The sequence below is a fragment of the Felis catus genome, chromosome B3 (genome assembly GCF_018350175.1).
Source record: "Felis catus isolate Fca126 chromosome B3, F.catus_Fca126_mat1.0, whole genome shotgun sequence".
NCBI lineage: Eukaryota > Metazoa > Chordata > Mammalia > Carnivora > Felidae > Felis > Felis catus.
The window spans coordinates 61,255,358-61,275,197 of NC_058373.1; the positions used below are offsets into that span (position 1 = coordinate 61,255,358).

A 19,840-nucleotide genomic window follows, 5' to 3' on the forward strand; every position below is an offset into this window, starting at 1 on the left:
AGGCTCCACCTGGACAGTGTATTCCGGTCATGTCACTGCCCAGGTGGGAGTCCCTTCCTGTTCTTCCCAGTCTCTCTGGGTTCTTGGCTCCATTCCTCAGTCTCTGGCCCCCTGGGATCTCTCTGAGCCTGTCCTTCCAGAATCCCAAAGGGATCTTGGATCTCCTCCAGGCTGAGCCTTTCTTAGCCCACCTGTGCTCAGCCTTCTAGGAGATGGGGTGCACTGGGGGGCCTGCACCACCCCTCCTGGTGTGTACAGAGCCTCCTGCAGCAGTTGTAGCTTAGTCTGTGTGGGCTGCTTTTCACAAAAATACCAGACTGAGCAGGTTACAGACAAGAAGCGTTTATTTCTCACAGTTCTGGAAGCTGGGAAGTCCAACAGCAAGGCACCAGCCGACTGCATGTCTGGTAAGAGTCGTCTTGTGGGTGTCCTAGTTCTTGCTGTGTCCTCACTTGGTTGAAGGGGCAAGGTTACTCTTTGGTCAGGCCTCCACCCTCATGACCTACTCACCTCCCAATACCATCACCTGGGGGTTAGGATTTCAACAGAGATGCAAACTTGCAGGGAAGTGTGCTGTCTGCAGAGGGCCTAGCATCTGGGCCAGGCTCACCATTGTTCTCTCTGTGCTCTGCAGCCCACTGTCTGAGCCTGGAGCACCGAGCCAGACCTCTGGGCTTCACTGTTGAGCCCACTGCTGAGAGGGCGTCCAAGACAGCGGCCTCGCTGAGGTAGGACAGCTGGGTATACGGGCAGATGCGAGTCCTGAGCCCCATCACTGGCACAGATGCTGCCCTCTCAAGCCCAAGAGCCAGAGACTCAGACCTGCACTGCTAGGGTGAGGGGTAACGCCCATATTTGAGACCCTCAGCAATAGAAAACCCTAGCACCCACCTCACCTGGTGTACACCTCTGCTCACTCAGTAATGGCAACAGAGTCCAGGCCCTGAGGCTCCTCTTCCCCACAGCTTCCAAGACTGGCCCCTGACCACCTCAGTGAGGGAGCCGCATGTGAGTGCTGACGGTCAGCTGCAGCCCATGGAGTTGCTGCAGGCTGCTGGCCTTGCCCAGGAACCTGCCCAAGGCTCCCACCGCCTTTCCTGCCCAGGCCAAGCCCAAGGTACAGGCCCCTCAGGGGTCCCTTTGCACATGCTAGAAAGCCTGCCTGGCTCTGTCCTCCAGGGCTCCCACCTCGCTCACCCCTTGGTCTCCTCTTCCTAAAACAGAAGCCATGTTGCAGGACAGCCATACCCTGCTCTCTGCCTGCCCTTCCCTGCTCCAATGCGAAAGGAAAGCCTTAGTGTCCTAGAGTGGGCCAGAAGCCAGGCGGTCATGCCCGTGCACAGAGACAGACCCCACCCTGTTGGGCTTGAGGGGCACTCACAGCACAGCGGAGGGCAGCCGCGGGTATGGTCTCTGGCAGTTCTGCAAGCCCGTCCCGCAGGGCCCTCGGGCTCCACTTTAGGCTTCAGAGCACATGTTGCTGAAGGAATAGGCTTCATCCTGGATGGTGGCTTCTAAGGCTACCAGGGCAATCATTTCTTCTCCTGTGACTCTAGCCCCATGCTCAGGACAGGGCCCGAGAATCACTGGGTGAGAGCAGACACAGGGAGCTCGGCCACAAGACCCAGTCCTCTCCCATGTGCCCCATACCCCACTGTCACTCCTGCAGCTGCCTGTCAGCTTCCAGGATCCACGTCAACATTAGTTCCAAGGGAGGCCAGAGCCCTTGCATACCAGTGCTCGACAAAGATTCTGGGGAGGCTAGGCCCTAATTTCACTCTGCTTCTTTGTTCTCCGAACAGGTCTGGGCCCTGAAGCAAACCCTGAGATGGCACCAAACCTCGAGGCTACAAACAAGGACAGCCTCTACTAGGGGAACAGAATGAGACGCTGCTGCCAGGCCCCTCAGGACCAAATTCTGGAATAGACGGTTCCTTGTTAAGAGAGCGCCTTCACCAAGCTCACAACTTGCTGAGGTTATGCCATTAGGACTTGCCTCTGGCTCCTCAAATCGGGGTGGCCATCCCCACCGTGGGACAGGGGTGCTATGTCACTGCCAGGGAGTCTGCTCACCTGTGCACGGCCAGGGCTCCAGTAGCAGAGACTCCCTCCACCCCCACCCCTGCCCAGGCCAAACTGGCAGCCTCCCTGCTTGGAGAGCGTGGCTCCAGCAGGGCAGACATGGCCTTCTCTTCAGGGGAGGTTTGGACTGACCTGCTGTCTAGCTCGGTGAGGTACCCCTGGGGAGATGTTCAAACCAGTCCTTGCTATGTGCAACCAGGAGCATGGAATGACCTGTCTCTTCTTGGCAGCAACGACAGATAACCCATTAACATCTCACATTATATGATCCTCTGTGATACATAAACCGCTCTATTTCACTCTGTACAACTATTCAAAGTAGCAAGGGAAAGGGTCACATAGCTTTGAACACTTTTGCAAATATGGTCAGTAACGGCCCCCAGGTCTACCTCTGGCCACCTCTGAATGTTCTCCTTGACAGCCTGAGGAGACAGGGCTCTCAGCCCTTTTAAAACCCTCAACCTACCTGCAAGTATGTGGAGAGGGTGCTGGTGGCTGCAGGGCCCTATCTGGGTAGGGCCAGGCACATATCTTGGCGGAGCCCCTCAGAGCGCGAGGGGGCCAGGGCAGGGCCATCCAGGCTGCGGAGGCTCTGGAACTGTTGGTGATGACGGTCTCTGCCCGACTCACCCAGAACACCCAGGTGGACAGGGAGTGAGTCTGACAAAGTGTCGGGAGGGGAGCAGGGAGTCCCGGCCGGGGCAGCGCCATCACTACGGCCGGTGCTGCCGGCGCTTCCGTTGCACAGCTCCACGCAGGGCCTCCAGCAGCTGCTCCTGGTTGTTGCAGATGTTGTAATGTGTCAGGTGGAGCAGCTTGTCCATGTCCTCCGGGCTGTAGGTTAATTTCGAGTAGTGGTAGGGAGAGTTGGATGAAGACAGGTTCACCTCTCCGGCCCCCTTCTCCTCAGGTGTCCGTTGGATGCCTAGTGGAGACAGTGTAGCAGGGCAGGGACAGGACATGCACTGGGGGGGGGGGGGGGGGGGGGGGGGGGATGCACTGTGAAGAGACAGGATGGAGGGGCTCACCAGGGGCCGAGTACTCCCGGAAGGAGGCATCCACCAGAGGGAAGTGCAGCACCGCTGGGGCATCAGGGCGGTCTGGATCAGAAAACAAGCAGCACTCCGGAGGCTGGCGCTGCTCCTCTGGGCTGGGGGAGATGGGCGGGAAAGGGATGCCCTGCTCCTGGCAGAGCCGGCCCAGGAGCTGCAGTTGCTGCAGGGCACCAGAAGTGGTGTCAGATGGCTGGGCCCCAACACTGGGCCAGTGGGGGTCAGCTGGGATGCGTGAGACCTGGACACTAACTCAGACCCCCTGGCACCGGGCCGGACTGAGGAAGGGGCTCCAACCCCTCAGCTGCGCGGGGCTAACTGCTCCCAGGTTCTGCAAAAACCTTCACCGGACCAACACAAAAACTCAGAGCAGAGGGATCCAGAGGTCTAGACTGAATGGAGGTGGCAGGTGCCACAAAGGGGCATCACCAGCTCCTTCTCCATCTGGCTTCCTGAGCAGAATATGTCCCCCTGGTGGTAAATTCACAGGATCCACAGTTCATAGGACACTGTTCACAGAGTGTCACAGCCCCTCAGGGAAGCTGGACCACATACTAGACTCCAAGGCAGACATCCCCAGAGGCAGGAGCCAGGATGTCAGGTCTCCCACGTCTGCCCCCGGCTCACCTGAAAGGCTCCTTGGAGGTTGTAATCCAGTGACAGGATGAGGTCCACATCCCGTGTGGGCCGCAGAAGGGGCGGGAAACTGGTGTTGATAAGGTAGCCAACATCCAGCAGGCAAAGATGGGGCTCTGCAGGTGTCAGCTGGTTGGGGTGCCCATCCAGTTTGGTGGCTGGAAAAGTTGAGGGAATGGGGTGGAAAAGCAGCTATCATTGGTGCTGAGGCCACCAGATCCCTCTGGCCTAATGCTAGCTCCTTGCTACTGGCAGAATCCGACTCTGCCCTCTGGTCCCTCTTCTCTCCCACCAAAAGTAGGCCTGTCACTTCCCAAGATGCCACAGATGAGCCCTGATCCACAAATGAGAGGAAAAAGGGTAGCTGATCCAAGCAGCCCAGTGAACTAAGCTCAAAGGAGCTTGGGGCGCACGGGTTGGAGAGTGTGGATGTCTGGACCAGGGACCCAAAGCTCAGGTGGTCATGGGCAAACCATGGAAAGCTGGGACCAGAGAGAGAAGAGATACCTTTCCAGGTGGAGAAGTAAGGCTGTTGGAAATAGTCTTTGTGGAACTGAAGACCACGCAGGAAATTATGTGTGGCCTGGGCCAGTGGGCGCCGTGTCAGAAGGTCAGTAAAAAACTCGACAATCTTGCCGGTCCCCGTGGGAGGCTCTTCTATCTTCAGAAGAGGAACCTGCTCCTTGTCTGCTCAATTAAGAAGGGGGAAAGTAGGGCATCTTTTAGGAAATTGGGACACCTAAACTTTTACCCCAGCTTCTGTAGACTCCCAAAGGCCTGAGAGCCACCCCCCCCCATCCTCCAGATCCAGCCCCTGTGGGGGCCTCTCCACTTGCTCACAAGGAGCCCAGGCACCCACCCAAATTGGCCTGATCCTGTGCCCAGCGGTCCCAGAACTGGCTGGGCTCTGAGGCCCAGTATAAGCTGTCCTGGAGGCTGGCTGCATACAGATTGCTCCAGATACCTGAGAAAGGGGACACAAGAGGAACAGAAAGGACATGAGGGGGAGAGAGCCCCCACCCAATCACAACCTGACTCTTGCCCACGGCCCATCCTAGACTGGGAAGCATCCCCATGACTGAGCTGAGGGTGGGTTGGCGGGGGGCGGGGGGGGGGGGGCTGCCATCTTCCCCAGGCCCGCTTCCCTAACCTCCCAGGCCTCTCACCTTTCAGGAAGCAGATTCGGGACTCAGGAAGCCGCTTGGTCACGCGCCCCATGAAGAACTCAGAGCCAAAGAGCTCGGAGGGGATGAAGGCACCGTACTTGGGAAAGCCAACCTCATAAGGGGAGAACTCACACCACTCTGCGAGGAGACCACATAGCTTCACTGCAGGGCTCAGAACTCCAGGACCCTCAACCACCACAGGCTTCACACCAGGGAAGCCTGGGGACCTAGAGGCTCAGGCTGGTTACAGGCACCCTGAGCATGGACCTAAAGGCCCACCCCCATCCCAAAGCCTGAGGGACTCTGGTGGGATGATTAATAATCTCTGGAAGGCATGGGACCTGGCCCAGAAGGGGAGGGTGTAACACCCATCTCCTACACACAGGCACCCTGCCAGCTGCGAGATCACAAGTCTCCACTCCGGGCTACTCACCAGCAAATTCAAAGGTGGTCAGGTTCTTCTCCTTGGTGTTAAGGGCACAGTAAATGGGCAGAGGGTTCTGGCCTTGACTCAGGGCCTCTCTCTGGTCTGAGAGAGTATGGTCATGGGGCTGGTAGAAGGAGAGGATTTGAACCTAAAGTTGTGCTTTCTGGTGCCTGGGGCCTTTCCCATCTCTGCTGCCCAGGGCGGTTCCCCATCTTTGAACCATGCCCTGGCCACACACCCGGCCCCCTGTACCTCATCGTGTAGCAGGGCCTCACTAATGAGGGCCCACAGGTTGGTGAAGCAGGGCGGGTGGCCCAGGCGGGCACGCTCGGCCAGCTCCTGCCGGTACTGCTGCAGCTGGCTGGGAGCAAGCACGCCCAACTTGCTCTTGGTCACCTGTGCTTTCAGTGACTCGGTGGGCCCTGCCAGGTCCTTCTGAGACCATTCTGGGTCCTCGTAGAGGTTGGCCAAAGCCCTGGGAAAGCCAAAGCCCAGGGGGTCATCGCACACCTCAGACTCTCTATCCTAGAACAACAGACTAGCAGGTACCTTCCAATGGTCCCCCCAGGCACGTTCCTCTCTGGCACATCCTTTCTCCCAGTTAGGTCGGAGGTGCCTATGGGGTCCACAGCAGCCTTACGACTGCCACCACCAAACTCCTGCACTCAACGTGCTGCCAGCTCACCAGGTAGAGCCAGAGGCCCCTGTGATGTAGGAGATGCAATCCAAGAGACCCAGCTCCTTCAGACCAGCCAGATGCCCATACAGGGAAACCATCGCCCGGATCCCACCACCAGTGGCCATAACAGCTACCACGGGGATCTGGAAGAGAGGACAGCCGGGTCAGTCAAGGTCTGATCAGGGCTGTAGTCTCCCAAACATCCACCCCTTTCCCTCTTATTAGGAGAAGTCATTTCCCTAGAAGGTGTCCCAAGCTGATCTGACCCCAGCAGGCTGCCCTCAGGCTACATGGCTCACTGATGAGTCAGATGGGACCCAAGTCCCAAAACCTGGACCAGACCAAAAATCAAGAAACAATGAGAAAGGGGGTGCCTGGCTGGCTCAGTCAGTTGAGAGTCTGACTTTTGGTTTCGGCTCAAGTCACGATTTCACGGTTTCATGGGTTCAAGCCCCTTGTTGGGCTCTGTGAGGACAACACAGAGCCTGCTTGGGATTCTTGCTCTCTGCTCCTCCCCCACTCACACTGTCTCCATTTCAAAATGGATGAATAAACTTAAAAAAAAAAAAAAGCGAGAAGGAAAGCTAGCCCAATGGGGCAGCTTATAAGCTCCAGGTGCCTCATGCAATGCTCTGCATTTGATGGCATCAGGCTGCCAAGAACATCAAGTGAGAGGGAGGCACAGCAGGGCAGGTAGGTTAAGAGGCAGGGCCAAGTTCCGGTCTGGTTAGGAAACATTCAGCTCTGGGCTCGAGGAAGACTGAGGATGCCCATCCAAGGCAGCCCAACCCACAGACCTCATCTTCCTGTAAGTCTTCATCCAGTTGCAGGACCTGCTTCAGGGCCTTGGCCACCACCTGCTTCCTCTTGCTCAGAAAGGCCTGCTCCTCGGCACAGGGCCCGCAGCCTAGCCGCACAGCCAGCTCCCTGGGTCTGGGTGGGAAGGAAGGAACCATCAGGCAGCTCCCGGCCTCATTACAGAAAAGGAAGCCGGGTCTGCCTCACCTGAGAAGCCCACTTCTCAATCTCTCTCCTCTCCTCTCCCCAAACCACACTCCTGCCCATGTCTGGACAGAAGCGTGACATGTGTGGGTATGATGGAGAGAAGGTGCACCTAGACCCAGGTGGGGACACTTGGGGAATGCAAGAAAATGGATTCCCACAACTATAAATGCTGGTGCCTAAAAACGCCCCCGGGTGGGACCCACCACCACAGATCCACTTCCACCTCTCAGCTTCTCTCCATTACCCACCCAAAAATGACTCCAGCGGAAACAAGAAACAGTGTTCCCACCTCTTCGTGGCTAGTCTTCCAGGCATGTGAAGAAGGGCCAGGATGGGTGACTTCTCTTGTCTCATGAAGATTATTAGCTACCGTCCACCCACAATCACCACCACCCAAAGGGAGCATGATTTCTCTCTTGTGGCTTCCTGGCCCTCTCTGTGCCTCAAGTTCAAGTGCAGGTGCCTGCCTGCTCTCCCCCACGCCCTCTCCCCGGGACTAGCCGGCTCTCACCCGTCTTCTTTTCTCAGCTCCACCCTCATCAGGGGTTCCTAAAAACCATGAACACTTCAGTCACAAAAGTTGTCCACCATGTTCCTCTCATCCTGGCCTGAGCCACACCCTATGATGCTCCCATGCTCCCTCGGGCCTCCGGCCATCTCCACAGGGACAAGGTCTGAGGCTTCAAGGCAGCTCTGCTCAGAGGACCCCTCTCTCCTCAGAACCTGGCTCAGCACTTGTGCAGGGCATGGCCCTAAGACTGAAGCTCCTACCACCGCAGGCCCCCTATAAGGCATGGAGCCCAGCCCTGCCTATGCTTCTGGCATTCTTCCTCCGGGTGATCAAGTACCTGGGACGTAGGGAAGACAAGCCTCACCACCTGCCCAGAGGGCAAGGCCCTCAGGGGCACCTTCAGGTGCTCTTGGGGGGTATCCTGTAGGAAGGATGAAAGAAAACCTAAGAATCACTTCTGTTCCAGCAGCGATCTCACCCATTGCCCCAGGGAGTGACAAGCAGCAGCAGGAAGAGGGACAAGAGGCCAACCTCGACCCCATACTCTTCCCAGTGTGCCTGATTCTGCCAGGGAGTGAGGGGGTGAGGGGCTCAGCATGAGCAGAAGGACCGGCTAGAAGAAAGAGGGAGAAAGACTCTGCAGGCCCCACCTCAGCAGCACACTACCTGCAGATGAATATCCAGCTCCTGCTCCCAGCAGGCCGGGCAATGGAAGCAGAAGGAGCCAGCACCCACAGCGGCCTCCTGCGGACCCTCACAGGACCCAGGAACCATGAGCTGAACTCTTCCCCCGGACTCTGGAAATAGGAACCAGAGCAGAGGGGCTGGGAATAAGATCCTGGCCCACAAAGGCCCAAGAGTGTCTTGCATAAGGGGCCTGAAGGGTACTTCCCCCCCACCCCAAGAAGGAGGACTGGCACAGGCCAAGGCTCAGAGATGGAGCCCCCATCACAGCCTCTCCAAGGACTAAGGGGACACAGGTCCTGGGGAGCCCCAGCATGGATTTGCCCCTAATCTCTACCACTGCCTATGAAAGTCTAGGGCAGCTAATGTAAGCTCCCTTCTAAGATCCCCATAGAAAGAGGAAGACAAGGGGCACCTGGGTGGCTCAGTTGGTTAAGCGTCTGACTCCAGCTCCAGTCATGATCTCACAGTTCATGAGTTCAAGCCCCAAGTCAGACTCTGTGAGAACAGCTCTGAGCCTGGAGCCTGCTTCAGATTCTGTTTCCGTCTCCCTCTGCCCCTTCCCCACTGGCACACTGTCTCTTTCTCAAATATAAATAAACATTAAAAAATTAAAAAGAAAAACAAGAAAGAGGAAGACAAGGGCAGAGGGCTGGGGGTTATCTTGGTAGGTGGGAGACTTACCCTTCCGGTCCCCTGCCTCCTCCAGTCGAACATGCAAGCAAGAGAGCTCCCGGGCCTGAGTCATTAAAAAAGCCCCTCAGACTTGAACCCCTGCCCTGTTAGAGGCCCCCACCTCCCAGTACCCTAGTTTTGGTCCTCAGCACTTCATTACCTTGGCCCTGAGTCACCAACCATTTGCCTGAGGTTGTATCCTCTTAAGGAACCAAAATCCCAGGGACTCCCCCCTCCGCCAACTCAGTTCTACCCATGAATCTCCAAGGGAGACCCAAGCTTCAGGGAGGGGGATAGCAGATGGCATGAGGGAGGAACTTCGACTTACCACCAGAATGCCATTGGTGACAAGCTGCTCAGCACAGTCTGTCCTGAAAAGGAGACCAGTGACCCTCAGTGCAAGTCCAGGCTCCCAGGTTCTCACCCCTCAAAGGGCCACGGCATTCCTCTACCACCACTGGATGTCTCAGAGGGAAGGATGTCAGTTCTGGGCATGCTCTGGGTGCACTGGACTCTGCCCTTCCCCAAAAGAAGCACTCCCACCCAAGAAGTGCCCAGTGGCCCCTGACTCACAGTCTCTGTAGCCGAAATTCAACTTCTAGCCGCTCCTCACCCTGGAGAGAGGAAGAAAACAAAGTTAGAGAGGTTGAGGACTGTGAGTGTAGATTTCAACACACATGCCAAGTGGGGCTGCTGGGGCCTGAGAGGTGGTGAGAGCCAATGTCCAACTCCACCCTGCTCTGTCCACTTTCTCTGGGTAGCTCCCAAAAGCTGCCCTTGGTTGAGGGGCCAAGAAAGAGGGTCAAGGATGGGATTATTCCTGTGGACAGCAATTCCTGGCTGACAGTAGCCTCTGGATGCCACGGAAGCCTGGACCACTCACTGGAAAAGAGGGCCACGTACCCAGCTCCCCTGCAAAGGATCTCCCCTCCCTGGGCTGAGGCTTTCCACTGCCCTGGGCACAGCCTTGCCTGAGCGCTCAGTGAGAAGCTCTCTCTGCGGAACTCCCCAGCTCGCAAAGTCCCCACGTCAAATAGCACCGACAACACGGGGTCATCATTGGTCAGAAGATCCTGGTCAAAGACTTGCAGCTGCACCACATTCTGGAAGGGAACAGAGTAAGGGGCTGCAGGAAGGAGGAGTGGGATAGGAAGGTGAGTGGGGCCATGGCAGCAAGCAAGGGCTGGCAGGGACAACGGGCAGGGCAGGGGCTGACACCTGGCCCACCTTGAGCTGGCTGTGGATTCGAAAGCGAAAGCTCTGATTCCAGATGGGGTTTCTGCTGTTCTTGACCGTGCGTGTCTGCAGCCTATGGCTAGAGGCCGTGGGCAGCCACAGACTCACATAGCAGTCAGAGGGGGTTACTGCAGGAAGAAGGGACAAGTGCCTGCTGACAGCCAAGCACCTTACCCAGCCCAGCTTCCCAGAGTCCATGACCTTCCATTATAGGCAGCCCTGGGAGGCCTGGAGACCCTCAGAATGGGACTGAGTCGGGAGGCAGGAAGAGCAAGAAGCTGAGGCACAATCCCACATTCCACCCAGCACCTCCTCTCGGCACCCTCTCCAGGACCCTTGCACGCCCAGCCCTACTTGTATCTCTTCCCACTGCCCTGTCCCAGTCTGAATCCAGTTCCAGAACCACTGTCCTCCCTGGGCCCAGCACTCACCTAGGTCCTTCGAGGGCAGGCCACAGGCCTGCAGGACACGAATGGTGAGCAGGCAGGTCCCAGGCACCTTTGCCTGCAGAGGAGGGACAGGTCAGGCTTGCTGCAGGCTGCTGGGCCCAAAGCCAACAAGGGCCAAAGAAGAGGCCAGAGTACCCCCTCCAGGACTAATTCTGAACCAAAGGAATCAACCCTTCCCAGCCACATGGCTGCCCTCCACCCATCAGAGCTCTAAATGGAAAGGAGGCTATGGTATCTACTGATGATGCCTGCCAACACTTACACAACACTCTGGGCCGGCGCTGGCCCAAGGGCTTTATGTACATTAACTTCTTTAATCACACAACTATGCTGTGTGTAGGGACTAATTATGACCAATCCCACAAGGAAACTGAAGCACAGAAAGACAGAAAGCCTACATAGTCACTTGCCCGAGGTCCAGGGCCAAGACTGCACCAGGACGGCTCGACTCATGCTCTCTACCCCACAGCTTACTTGCTTCTAGCTACTGGTTTAGTGTCTTTTAAATCTTTCCACCCCACATTTCCAGCTACCCCTTGCTAAGCTGCCTTGAGGCGGTCTTAGTTGGCAGGAGGCCCGTGATGGGGCGGGCAGGGGGGAGGGGGAAACAGCAGAATACAATGCTACAGAGGGAGGGGAAGAGGCATGTCAGGACCCAGCCTGGCCATGCACCCCTGGGTGGGGCTGCTCCCCTGGTTGAGCAGCTTAAACGGAGGCATGTTCTGGTTAAGCAAACCCTGTATCTGGAGAGGTAGAAGTGAGGAACACAGAGTTGGTTTTCAGCCTCTCCACCGCTGGCCAGGACTCAATTCTGGAAATGGGCTCTCTGCTTGACTATGAACAGCAGTTAGCAACTCAGACCACACACAGGTTTTCAAGTCCTCCAGGTGCTACAGGTCAGGCTAAAGAGGACCCCCAAGCAGGTCCATCCAAACCCACAATCATGAGTCTAGGGATATAAACCATGGCAAGTGTGCCAGGAAAGCCTGTGCCAACTAATCCTGGCCTTCAGCCCTGCCTCAGAAGGGTCTTGATGGATGGAGTTGAAGGGCAGAGCCGGGGAAGCTCATCTGTCAGTGTCTGCCCTGGGGCCCCCACCCTCCAAGCAACTGAGTCAAGAGTACCCGAGCAGCCACTTCCTTCTGGGACCCCAGGACAGTAGCCCAAATCCATGGCCCTGAGAACTCTGCCTGGAGCCCATCTCTAGGGCAGGAAGAACTCAGGATGACCCTTATCCCAAGACCCGGCCCGTTCCCTGGCTTCTGCTCACCACCCTGGACCAAGTCTGGCAAACTCCCCTCTCTACACCTGGGGAAACCCACAGCTCCTCTTAAGAATCAGCATTAACCAGACCCCAGAAGGAACAAAGGTCAGCCTGGGGGCCCAGGGCCCCAGCAGGTCTTACCAGAGCCATGAGACAGACAGTCCTCAAGAGCCACTAATGACAGGCAGTGGGCGCAGGACCGAAGACTGTCGGCTTTTTAACGCAGAGCCAACAATGTGCCAGTTGGCCCCAAGCTCCTCCCTGGTCCCTCCCAACCGCCTCCACTCCACCCAAGCCTCACACTCACTCCAGGACAAGCCACCTGTCAAGGAAATGAGGAACCTTAAACCTACATGGCCCCTGTAATGGGGGCCTACCACCCATGAAGACCCATTCCCTCTAGGCGTTACCATCAGCACCTACCCCACCCAACCCTGCTCTTGTGCCTGGACCTAGAAGGGCCACTGACATCTGGAAAGCAGGGAGTGGACCCAGGGCAGCACCAAGTGGATAAGCCTTGTCCCCTGTCACAGGGTCTTTCACAACCTCCGGTGCCTGTAGGACAGGAATGCCCGGCCCTGACTGAAGCGCTTGGCTAATGTGAAGCGGGTGCCCCAGGTCCATCACCGCCTGGCAGGGGCGAGGTTTGTTTCACGAAAGAGCCCTCCCAAGCCCCGTGCCTGGCTGCCTCCACCCTCGGCGCTGGGTGGCTAGGATGATGAGGCCTCTGAGTGGCTCTCCGGGAAAGGGGCTCTTCCAGGTCTGGGTTGGTGCAGGGAGGGAGGGAGTCTGAGTGTGTGGAGACCCTGAGGCGGGGATGGGCAGGGGTTTCTGTCCCCTCCTACCTATGCTTGTTGTGGAAGAAACAGGGGTGACCCTCGGCACCAGACCCCACCAGCTTCCCTGGAGGTGGAGGAGAGCAAACAAGGCCAGAGCAAAGCTAGGCACAGCTTTAGAGGCCGAGACAGGGAGGTCTGCACCAGAGTTAAAATGAGACCCGCTTGCCCTGAGAGGGGCTGCAGTGGCTATCATGGGAGGTGGCAGCAGAGGTCCTCAGTCCCAAGCCTGGACCCAGGCCTCACCCCCAATCAGGGTCACCTTGAAATGTTTACCTGAACCTTCCAGCCCTCACCAGACCACAGAAGGCAACTTCAAGAGGGAGTCTCAGCACACATGAATCAAAGCCACCTTTTATTGAACACTTCTTCTGTGCCAGCCCCTTATGGTCCTTAAAGATCTCTCTCTAAGCCTCACAACACCCCATGGGGTAGGACCCATCATTGTCTCTGTTTTACAGACAGGACACCAATGCTCCAAGGTGGTAAGTCGCCCACGGTGCTGGTAAGAGGCTGCACCAGAAGTCCCACTCCTCCTCCAGTACAGGCAGCTGCCTCACCTGTGTGGTAACTTCCTGGGAGCTCACACCCAGACCTGCCTGGCACCTCCTGGACCTCCAGATCACCTCCCCAAATCCTCCAATGCAGATTCCAAGCTGAGCTGGGCCAGGAGTCAGCAGACTCTGACTCCAGTTTGCCTCTGGAAGTGACTTGGCCTGGGAGGGACACGACCTTTTCCACCACTTGTCGTTGGCAACGTTCACCAGGGTTCCATCAGTTGAGGCCTGAGGCCTTAGTGAGGGAGTCAAGCAGCTGGAAGTAACTGTACTTAAGGTCATACTCCATGTCATACCAGTAGTTCACTGTGGGGAGAATGGAGACCTCAGGATGAAGGTCCCCCTCCAAACCTACTGCCTCCCAAACCCAACCCCCAGCAGCCCTACTGGGCAGCTCCTCACCAGCAATGCAGCCATGGGACTGCTGGACGTGGTGGAACCACAGGGCCGGCAGATAGAGCATCTCACCGGCCTGTACGGTGCAGCAAAGGGCCCGGGCCTGACCGTAACTGGGGTACCGGGCCAGATCTGGAGCCAATGGGTCCAGTGGGATCCAGGGTACCTGGGGATACAGTGGATGCCAGGGAACAGTCCCAAAGCCCCCGGCCCTCCAGCTCTGTCCCTTCCAAAGGTAAACACCATGGGCTCTGCCCTGTTCAGCATTGGGAAGGCCCAGACTTAGGGATTTTTCAGACTAAGGTGCCACCTCTCCAGCTCTTTTGTGCCTTCTCAGAGACACGGTTCCTACCCTTCTCCCTCCCCAGGTCCCAGGAACAAGGCAGATACCTTCTCCATGGCCTCTTCATCCACCACGTTAAAGGAGCCCTCTTCAGTGAGGTGGTAGGTTGCTGGTGTGTATAGCTCTGAAACCAGAAGGAGAAAGGTACAGGGACACTCAAGTGGCCTGCAGCTTGCCAGTTCCTCCCCCTTGTTCCCTAAGTGCAGTGGAAACACTGTGCCCACACCTCCGGCCTGGCACACCAGCCTGCCCAGGGCCCTTGTTGCCCTCCCTCTACTTTCGGCCACCTGTCCCCCAGCCCCTGAGGGCTGAGTCCCCTACCATAGGGGATGAAGGGCCGGTCACTGGGTGGATGTAGCACGAAGTGTTTCTCTCCAGAGACCACGCAGTAGAGGTTCTCATAGTGGTCCTTATGTACTGCCAATACAAAGAAGGCCCAGTGGGCAAGGTTATGAGGGGCAGGACACAGGAGGGGACAAATGACCACAAGACAGATGTGACAGGTGGTATAACAGAAGATCACACAAAGTCAAAGCCGGCTCGAGGGGATGCCAAGGAGTCAGGCAGAATTCCATCAGGGACTTGACATTTGCTTGACATTCATCTCTACCAAGGGGAGAATCCAAGCAAACAGTTTTCCTGAGTTCACCCCGACCTAGCTGCCCTTCAGGAGAGCTTTCTGGAGACCTAGAAGAAACAGTCTCCTCCACGCCCCACTGCCATGGGGACCCTCCCCAATCTGAGCTATCAGGAGGTGCTCTGTTACACCCAAACCCCAGAACCCCAGAATAAATCTTAGAAAACAAACTTCCGTCCAGACCCAACCTTCCACTCTTGACCTCCTCTTCCCTCCTCCCCCACCTCTGTATTCCCCTGATACCTACAGGATGTCACTGCAGCCACATCCCCCAGCCAGAAGTTTACAGCATCAGGCATCTTTCCTGCAGGTCAGAGGTAAGAGATCAAGTCAAAAGGGACCATCCTCAAAAGCCGGGCTGGGAATAACCACCATACAGTGATGCTGGACCAGAACCTTGGGGGAGCCAGGGAGAGAACAGAGAGAAGGGGCACAGGAGGGCCAGCTCCAGAAGGAGCCTCCTGCCCTGTGGGAGAAGAAGGGTGACAATGTCCAGTAGTTCAATGCAAAGTCGTGGCCTGGAGGTGCGCCTGCGTGGCTCAGTCAGTTAAGTATCCAATTCTTGGTTTCGGCTCAGGCCATGATCTTGGAGTTTCATGAGTTCAAGCCGCGTGTGGGCCTCTGCACTGGCTGTGGATCCTGCTTGGGATTCTCACTCTCTTCCTCTCTCTCTGACCCTCCCCCACTCACACTGTCTCTCTCTCTCTCTCTCTCTCTCTCTCAAAACAAATAAATAAATTAAAAACAAAAACAAAAACAAAGTTGTGGACTGGAGACTTGAGCATTTAGTGCATAGCACCTGAACCTGAGGGGCCAAGAGTATGGGCCAAGTCATCACCAAAGGAAGAAGCAGCAAGCAGGGCTGACTCCTGCTTGTCCTTCCCATTTCTTCCCTGCCCAGCCTCTGCCTCCACTCACCCAGTGCCTCGGAGGCCCAGGGCACATGGGACTCTAGATCAGGCAGTAGCTGGGGCAGCTCGGTGAGCAGGTTGGAGCACTGCTTCTGCACGTAGAGGACTCCTGGGTGCTGGGTCTGGCCCTCTAGCACATCCAGCACGTAGCTCAGGGGCAGGCGACGCTCAGCAGGCATCATAAAGCGATCCCCTCGTACAGCATCCGCATAACCATCAGGGGTCACAGCCACACTCACCTCTATGGAGCCCACTGCGGCTCTGGAGGAAAGGACTTTCAGCCCATGTCCAAATACCACAAAGTATCACCCAACATCCCCCCAGGGGCAGCCCGCACCTGAGATATGGGAAGGACCACTTCTGCAAAGCTGGCCAGTGCTGCAGGGCGTTGCGGATGATGCAAGGCCTATTGGGGCAGACCCAGTCCCGATAGAAGTGGAGTGGAGTGGGGGGCTCATCCAGGTAAGGAACAGCAAGAGGCACACTGAGCTCTGAGAGAAAGAAGGGGTGGGGGTAGGGTGGGGTTATGAACCCAACAGCACCCAGTTGCTGCCCCAATGCCTGTGTAGAAGATGCCCTCCCTGGGCAAGACACACTACCATCCCTGGATAATGCCCACTGATGACCAAGAGACCCTGGACAACCAGGAACTGAAAATTGAGGAGAGCATTTAAGGCAGAAAGCATGAAGCATCCACAAACACACCAGGATGGACCAGGGGATGGTGCTCAGCCCACAACCCACACCCTCCTTGGGACCATGTCCAGCCCTATTCAGTGAACCCCACAGCTTTCCCACTCTGCAGTGTCCAACCTCATGGCATCCATTAGGAAAGGGAAACATGGAGGCAGTACATAGAACTCCAGAATGAGTGGTGCTGAGGCCCCAAGGCCACAGGCTGGTGTGGGTGAGTCAGGCTCTGGAAAGCACCCTCCAACAGTGATACTTACCAAGCTCTAGAATGTACTCAGTACTTGGTTTAGCCAATGCAGAGTATCAAGGGATGATCCTATTGTCGTCTCAAGAAGATTACAACCTAACTGTGAAAACAAGATGCTACAGGAAACCATAGGAGGAAAAGTAAGGGCTGAACTGTGTTTTTGATCTTCCTGAACAGCATCACCATCCTCAGGAGATCCAAGGCTACCATGTGCATTTATAGTTGTGCAGTATGCCATCTGCACAGATGTCTATAGTGGCCCTGTATCACTTCTCACAAATCTATTCTTTTTGGCTCCTCCTTCTCCCTCACTTCTGTCCACTCCTATGGATTGTCTCTAAGTCCTATTGATTCTACCAACCACCACCTTCTTCTTTCCTCTGCTGGTATCCATATTCAAATAACCTCCTTTGGGCCCTCAAATGTCACTTCAGTGAGGTTTCCTTCCCTGGCCACCCTTTTAAACTGTAACCTGTCCCCACCAATCCTACACTTCTTCCTTTTTTCCTTCTTTCACTCATCACCACCTAACATACTATATATCTCACTTATCCAAATTGTTTATTGATCTCTCTTGCTAGAATAGAACGTAAGCTCTATGAGGGTAAGGATGCAAATCTTGTTCATCGGTATACCCCCCAGGACCTAGAATAGTCCCTAACACACAGCAGGTGCTCAACAAATACTGGCTTAATGGTTGAAAGAAAGTCTCCAACATCTCCTGACTGGCTGATCGCTGCAGTGAACTAACTGGTTTCCTTGGGGTTTCATTCCACTCCCTCTCAAAGCATCCCTCACCCTGGCCCCCATCATCTTCTTAAAATACAATCTCATCTTGTCATACCCCTAGTTAAAAAAAAAAAAATCCTTTGATGGCTTACCACTACTCCTTACAAATTATAATGTGCCTTGGCATGCATTCAAGGTGATACATGATCAGGCCCAACCTACTTTTCCAGTCTGGTTTCCTTCTGTCTGGTGCCTGCCCCTTACCACACTCTCTACTCAGGTGGTGCCAAACTTTGTTCCTACTGCTCCCACAAACGGGAATGCCTTTCTCCTGGCTTCTATAAAGGGTACACAGGGCTTTGCTTTGTTTGTTTCATCCTTGAGATCTAGCCTGAATGTCTTGGCCCCAGTGGGCAGCCACTGCCCTAATTTTCACCTCTGAGGTCTCCATGCCAATCATCTTTGCTTTGCATTCAGTTGAAAAGTAAATGTCTTCAGCTCAAAAATTAGAACTGGGTGGGAAGACCCTGGTAGGCCCAAGAAAACGGAAAAGGGAAGAGCTGGAACATGTGCTTGCTTCACTGGCCAGAGAGGTAAGATGGTACCTGCCAAGCAGATAAGGGAGCAAGGGAGAGCAAACTGGCAAAGGGCCTTCCCAGTCATGCCAGTCCATCAAAGCAGTCATCTTGGGAGGGTGATTTGGGGCTCAGTAAATCTATTATTCTCACTGGAATTCTTTTTTTTTCCCACTGGAATTCTTAAAATGCGTGGAAACTGCCTTTCTTTTCACCGTTTGTATTTCCTGCCATTACTGAATTTTTACTGCCTCACCAATTAAAAGACTTCCTGTAGATAATGACTACTGCTCCCTTCTGAGGCTTTGATGTGAGAGAATTTCAAAAGGGATTCAAGCAATTCCTTGGGCCCAACAATTCTTCTGCTAGAAATTTAACCATCAAAAATACTCACACATGCGCAGAATGACTGCTCCAGGCACACTGGCATGTTCCAGGTTCCAGGTTCACTGTTCCATGAACACACCAGGCACACTCCTACCTCAGGGCATTTGCCCCAGTGCCCTCAACCTGCAATGCTCTTCTCTCAGATGTCTGTACAGCTCACTCCCTTTCTACAAGCCTGTGCTTGAATGTGGCTTTATCAAGGCAGCCTACCCACCCTGACCATCTTATTTCAACCTATATCCTCCACTCAACCCCTGGCCTGAGACCTCTTATTCTGCTTTATTTTTTTCCCCCACAACACTTATCTTCTAAACCATTTCTTCTACTATCTAATTTACTCATTACTCATTTAGTGTGACTAGGGTTAATGATCTGTCTCCTCACTTGGAATGTAAGGTATGGGAGGGCAGAAATTTCATTCACTGATGTATCCTAAACACATTGATCAGAGCCTCACACATTGAGGTGCTTAGTATTGAGGTGCTCCTAGTATTTGTTCCAACACTAGCAAAAAGACAAGACTGTAAATGACCTAAATGTCTATCAGTAATAGGCTGATTCAGTAAATTACCACAAGTACACAAGGTGAAAAAGACTGCGGAAGAAGGATATAGGGTGGTCTTCAAGATACATAATAGTGCAAAAAAGTGTTTAGCAGACTAACAGTTGTAAACAGAAGGGTAATATAAATAGCGCTGCGTGTGTGTATGTGTAGATATAAACATTATTTCTGGAAGGATTCAAACTGGGGCCTCGAATGGGAGGGGTGCTTAGTTCACATTATAAATCCGTTGCTTGTTAAACCTTGTGCCCGTGTTGTTAATTAATGGTAAAACAAAAAGCAAAAAAACAAAAACAAAAACAAAAACAAAACAAAAACAAAAACGGAAGAGAGGGAAGGAGCAAAATAAAAACCAACCAGGGGAAGAGCCAGTGATTACTTGTACAGCTGCCTACAATTTTCCCAAAGCTCTGCACCACCTTGGAGAAGTCTGTTCCTGAATAAAGCGTTCCAGCTGGGGTTCTGAAAGGGAACACCTGACCACCTCAAGACGTCACAACAGGCAACAGAAGGCTGCCCCATTACTCCGGGCGGGTTGACCGTGAGAAATACACCAGGGTGAAGACTGGCCCAAACCTTGGGAGTAGAATCAAGACACACCAGGAAGCCACGAGGACCTGCGAACACCGGAACAGGGGAGCTGAGGCCCCAGCACGGGGGTAGGAGCGAGGTTGGGGCAGACGAGTGATCCGAGTGGGGCCAGCAACGAGTTAGGTGCACGAGCGTCTGCGCTCCTTGAAAACACGAACTAGGGGGAAATGTGGTGTCGGCGGCCCAGGAGGGCCAGGGCGCACCCGACTCCGGACTCTGCTTCCCCACATGCCCAAGGTCCCGCCCACGCCGGGGCAGCCCGGCGGTGGACGCAAGGCGGTCGCAGCCTCTGCGCGAACCCACTCACCCCTGGCGGCGGCCGGGAATTCTCGTAACTCCCTCCGCACCGCGTCCAAAGCCGCCTCCGCCATGACGCCGCCGCCGCTCTGCGGCCACGCGCTCTCCCCTTGAGACCCCGCCCCGCCGCGCCCCGCCCCCCGCCGCGGAGCCTCGCCGCCTCGGAGCGCCATCCTCTCCCCCGCCCCCAGCGCACCCGGACTCTGCTAACCA

The 19,840-nt window shown here is 55.3% G+C and overlaps 2 protein-coding genes across 6 annotated transcripts in view; one reads left to right on the forward strand and one right to left on the reverse strand.

Moving 5' to 3' along the window:
• Positions 1-2,368, forward strand: part of SPTBN5 (spectrin beta, non-erythrocytic 5) — a 47,527-nt gene extending 45,159 nt beyond the window's left edge. For all 3 annotated transcript variants that reach the window (XM_045059497.1, XM_045059498.1, XM_045059499.1), the window contains 3 exons: positions 357-407; positions 635-728; positions 966-2,368. In XM_045059497.1, the coding sequence (XP_044915432.1) occupies positions 357-407; positions 635-728; positions 966-1,218 (398 nt within the window). In that variant the 3' untranslated portion in view covers positions 1,219-2,368. The remainder of the gene's footprint in view (positions 1-356; positions 408-634; positions 729-965) is intronic.
• LOC101083342 (bifunctional peptidase and (3S)-lysyl hydroxylase JMJD7) lies at positions 327-19,754 on the reverse strand. Of its 3 annotated transcripts, XM_006932622.5 has the most exons (25): positions 19,638-19,754; positions 15,884-16,037; positions 15,554-15,807; positions 14,883-14,939; positions 14,320-14,415; positions 14,046-14,122; positions 10,585-10,657; positions 10,145-10,281; positions 9,889-10,020; positions 9,491-9,531; positions 9,246-9,288; positions 8,927-8,981; positions 8,225-8,355; positions 7,896-7,979; positions 7,559-7,596; positions 6,840-6,975; positions 6,049-6,185; positions 5,616-5,838; positions 5,370-5,487; positions 4,937-5,074; positions 4,630-4,734; positions 4,278-4,457; positions 3,762-3,928; positions 3,111-3,297; positions 327-3,007 (listed from the first exon to the last, which is right to left on the reverse strand). In XM_006932622.5, exons 1-25 carry the CDS (start codon positions 19,699-19,701, stop codon positions 2,796-2,798), a joined length of 3,039 nt encoding a protein of 1,012 aa, XP_006932684.3. In that variant the 5' UTR covers positions 19,702-19,754; the 3' UTR covers positions 327-2,795. The 3 variants fall into 3 exon arrangements, with proteins under 3 accessions (XP_006932684.3, XP_006932682.3, XP_006932683.2); XM_006932620.5 differs by lacking the exons at positions 14,046-14,122; positions 14,320-14,415; positions 14,883-14,939; ... (1 more) ...; positions 15,884-16,037; positions 19,638-19,754 and adding an exon at positions 12,008-13,406; XM_006932621.4 differs by lacking the exons at positions 327-3,007; positions 3,111-3,297; positions 3,762-3,928; ... (14 more) ...; positions 10,145-10,281; positions 10,585-10,657 and adding exons at positions 13,045-13,565; positions 13,662-13,821.
• Positions 19,755-19,840: the final 86 nt, after the last annotated feature.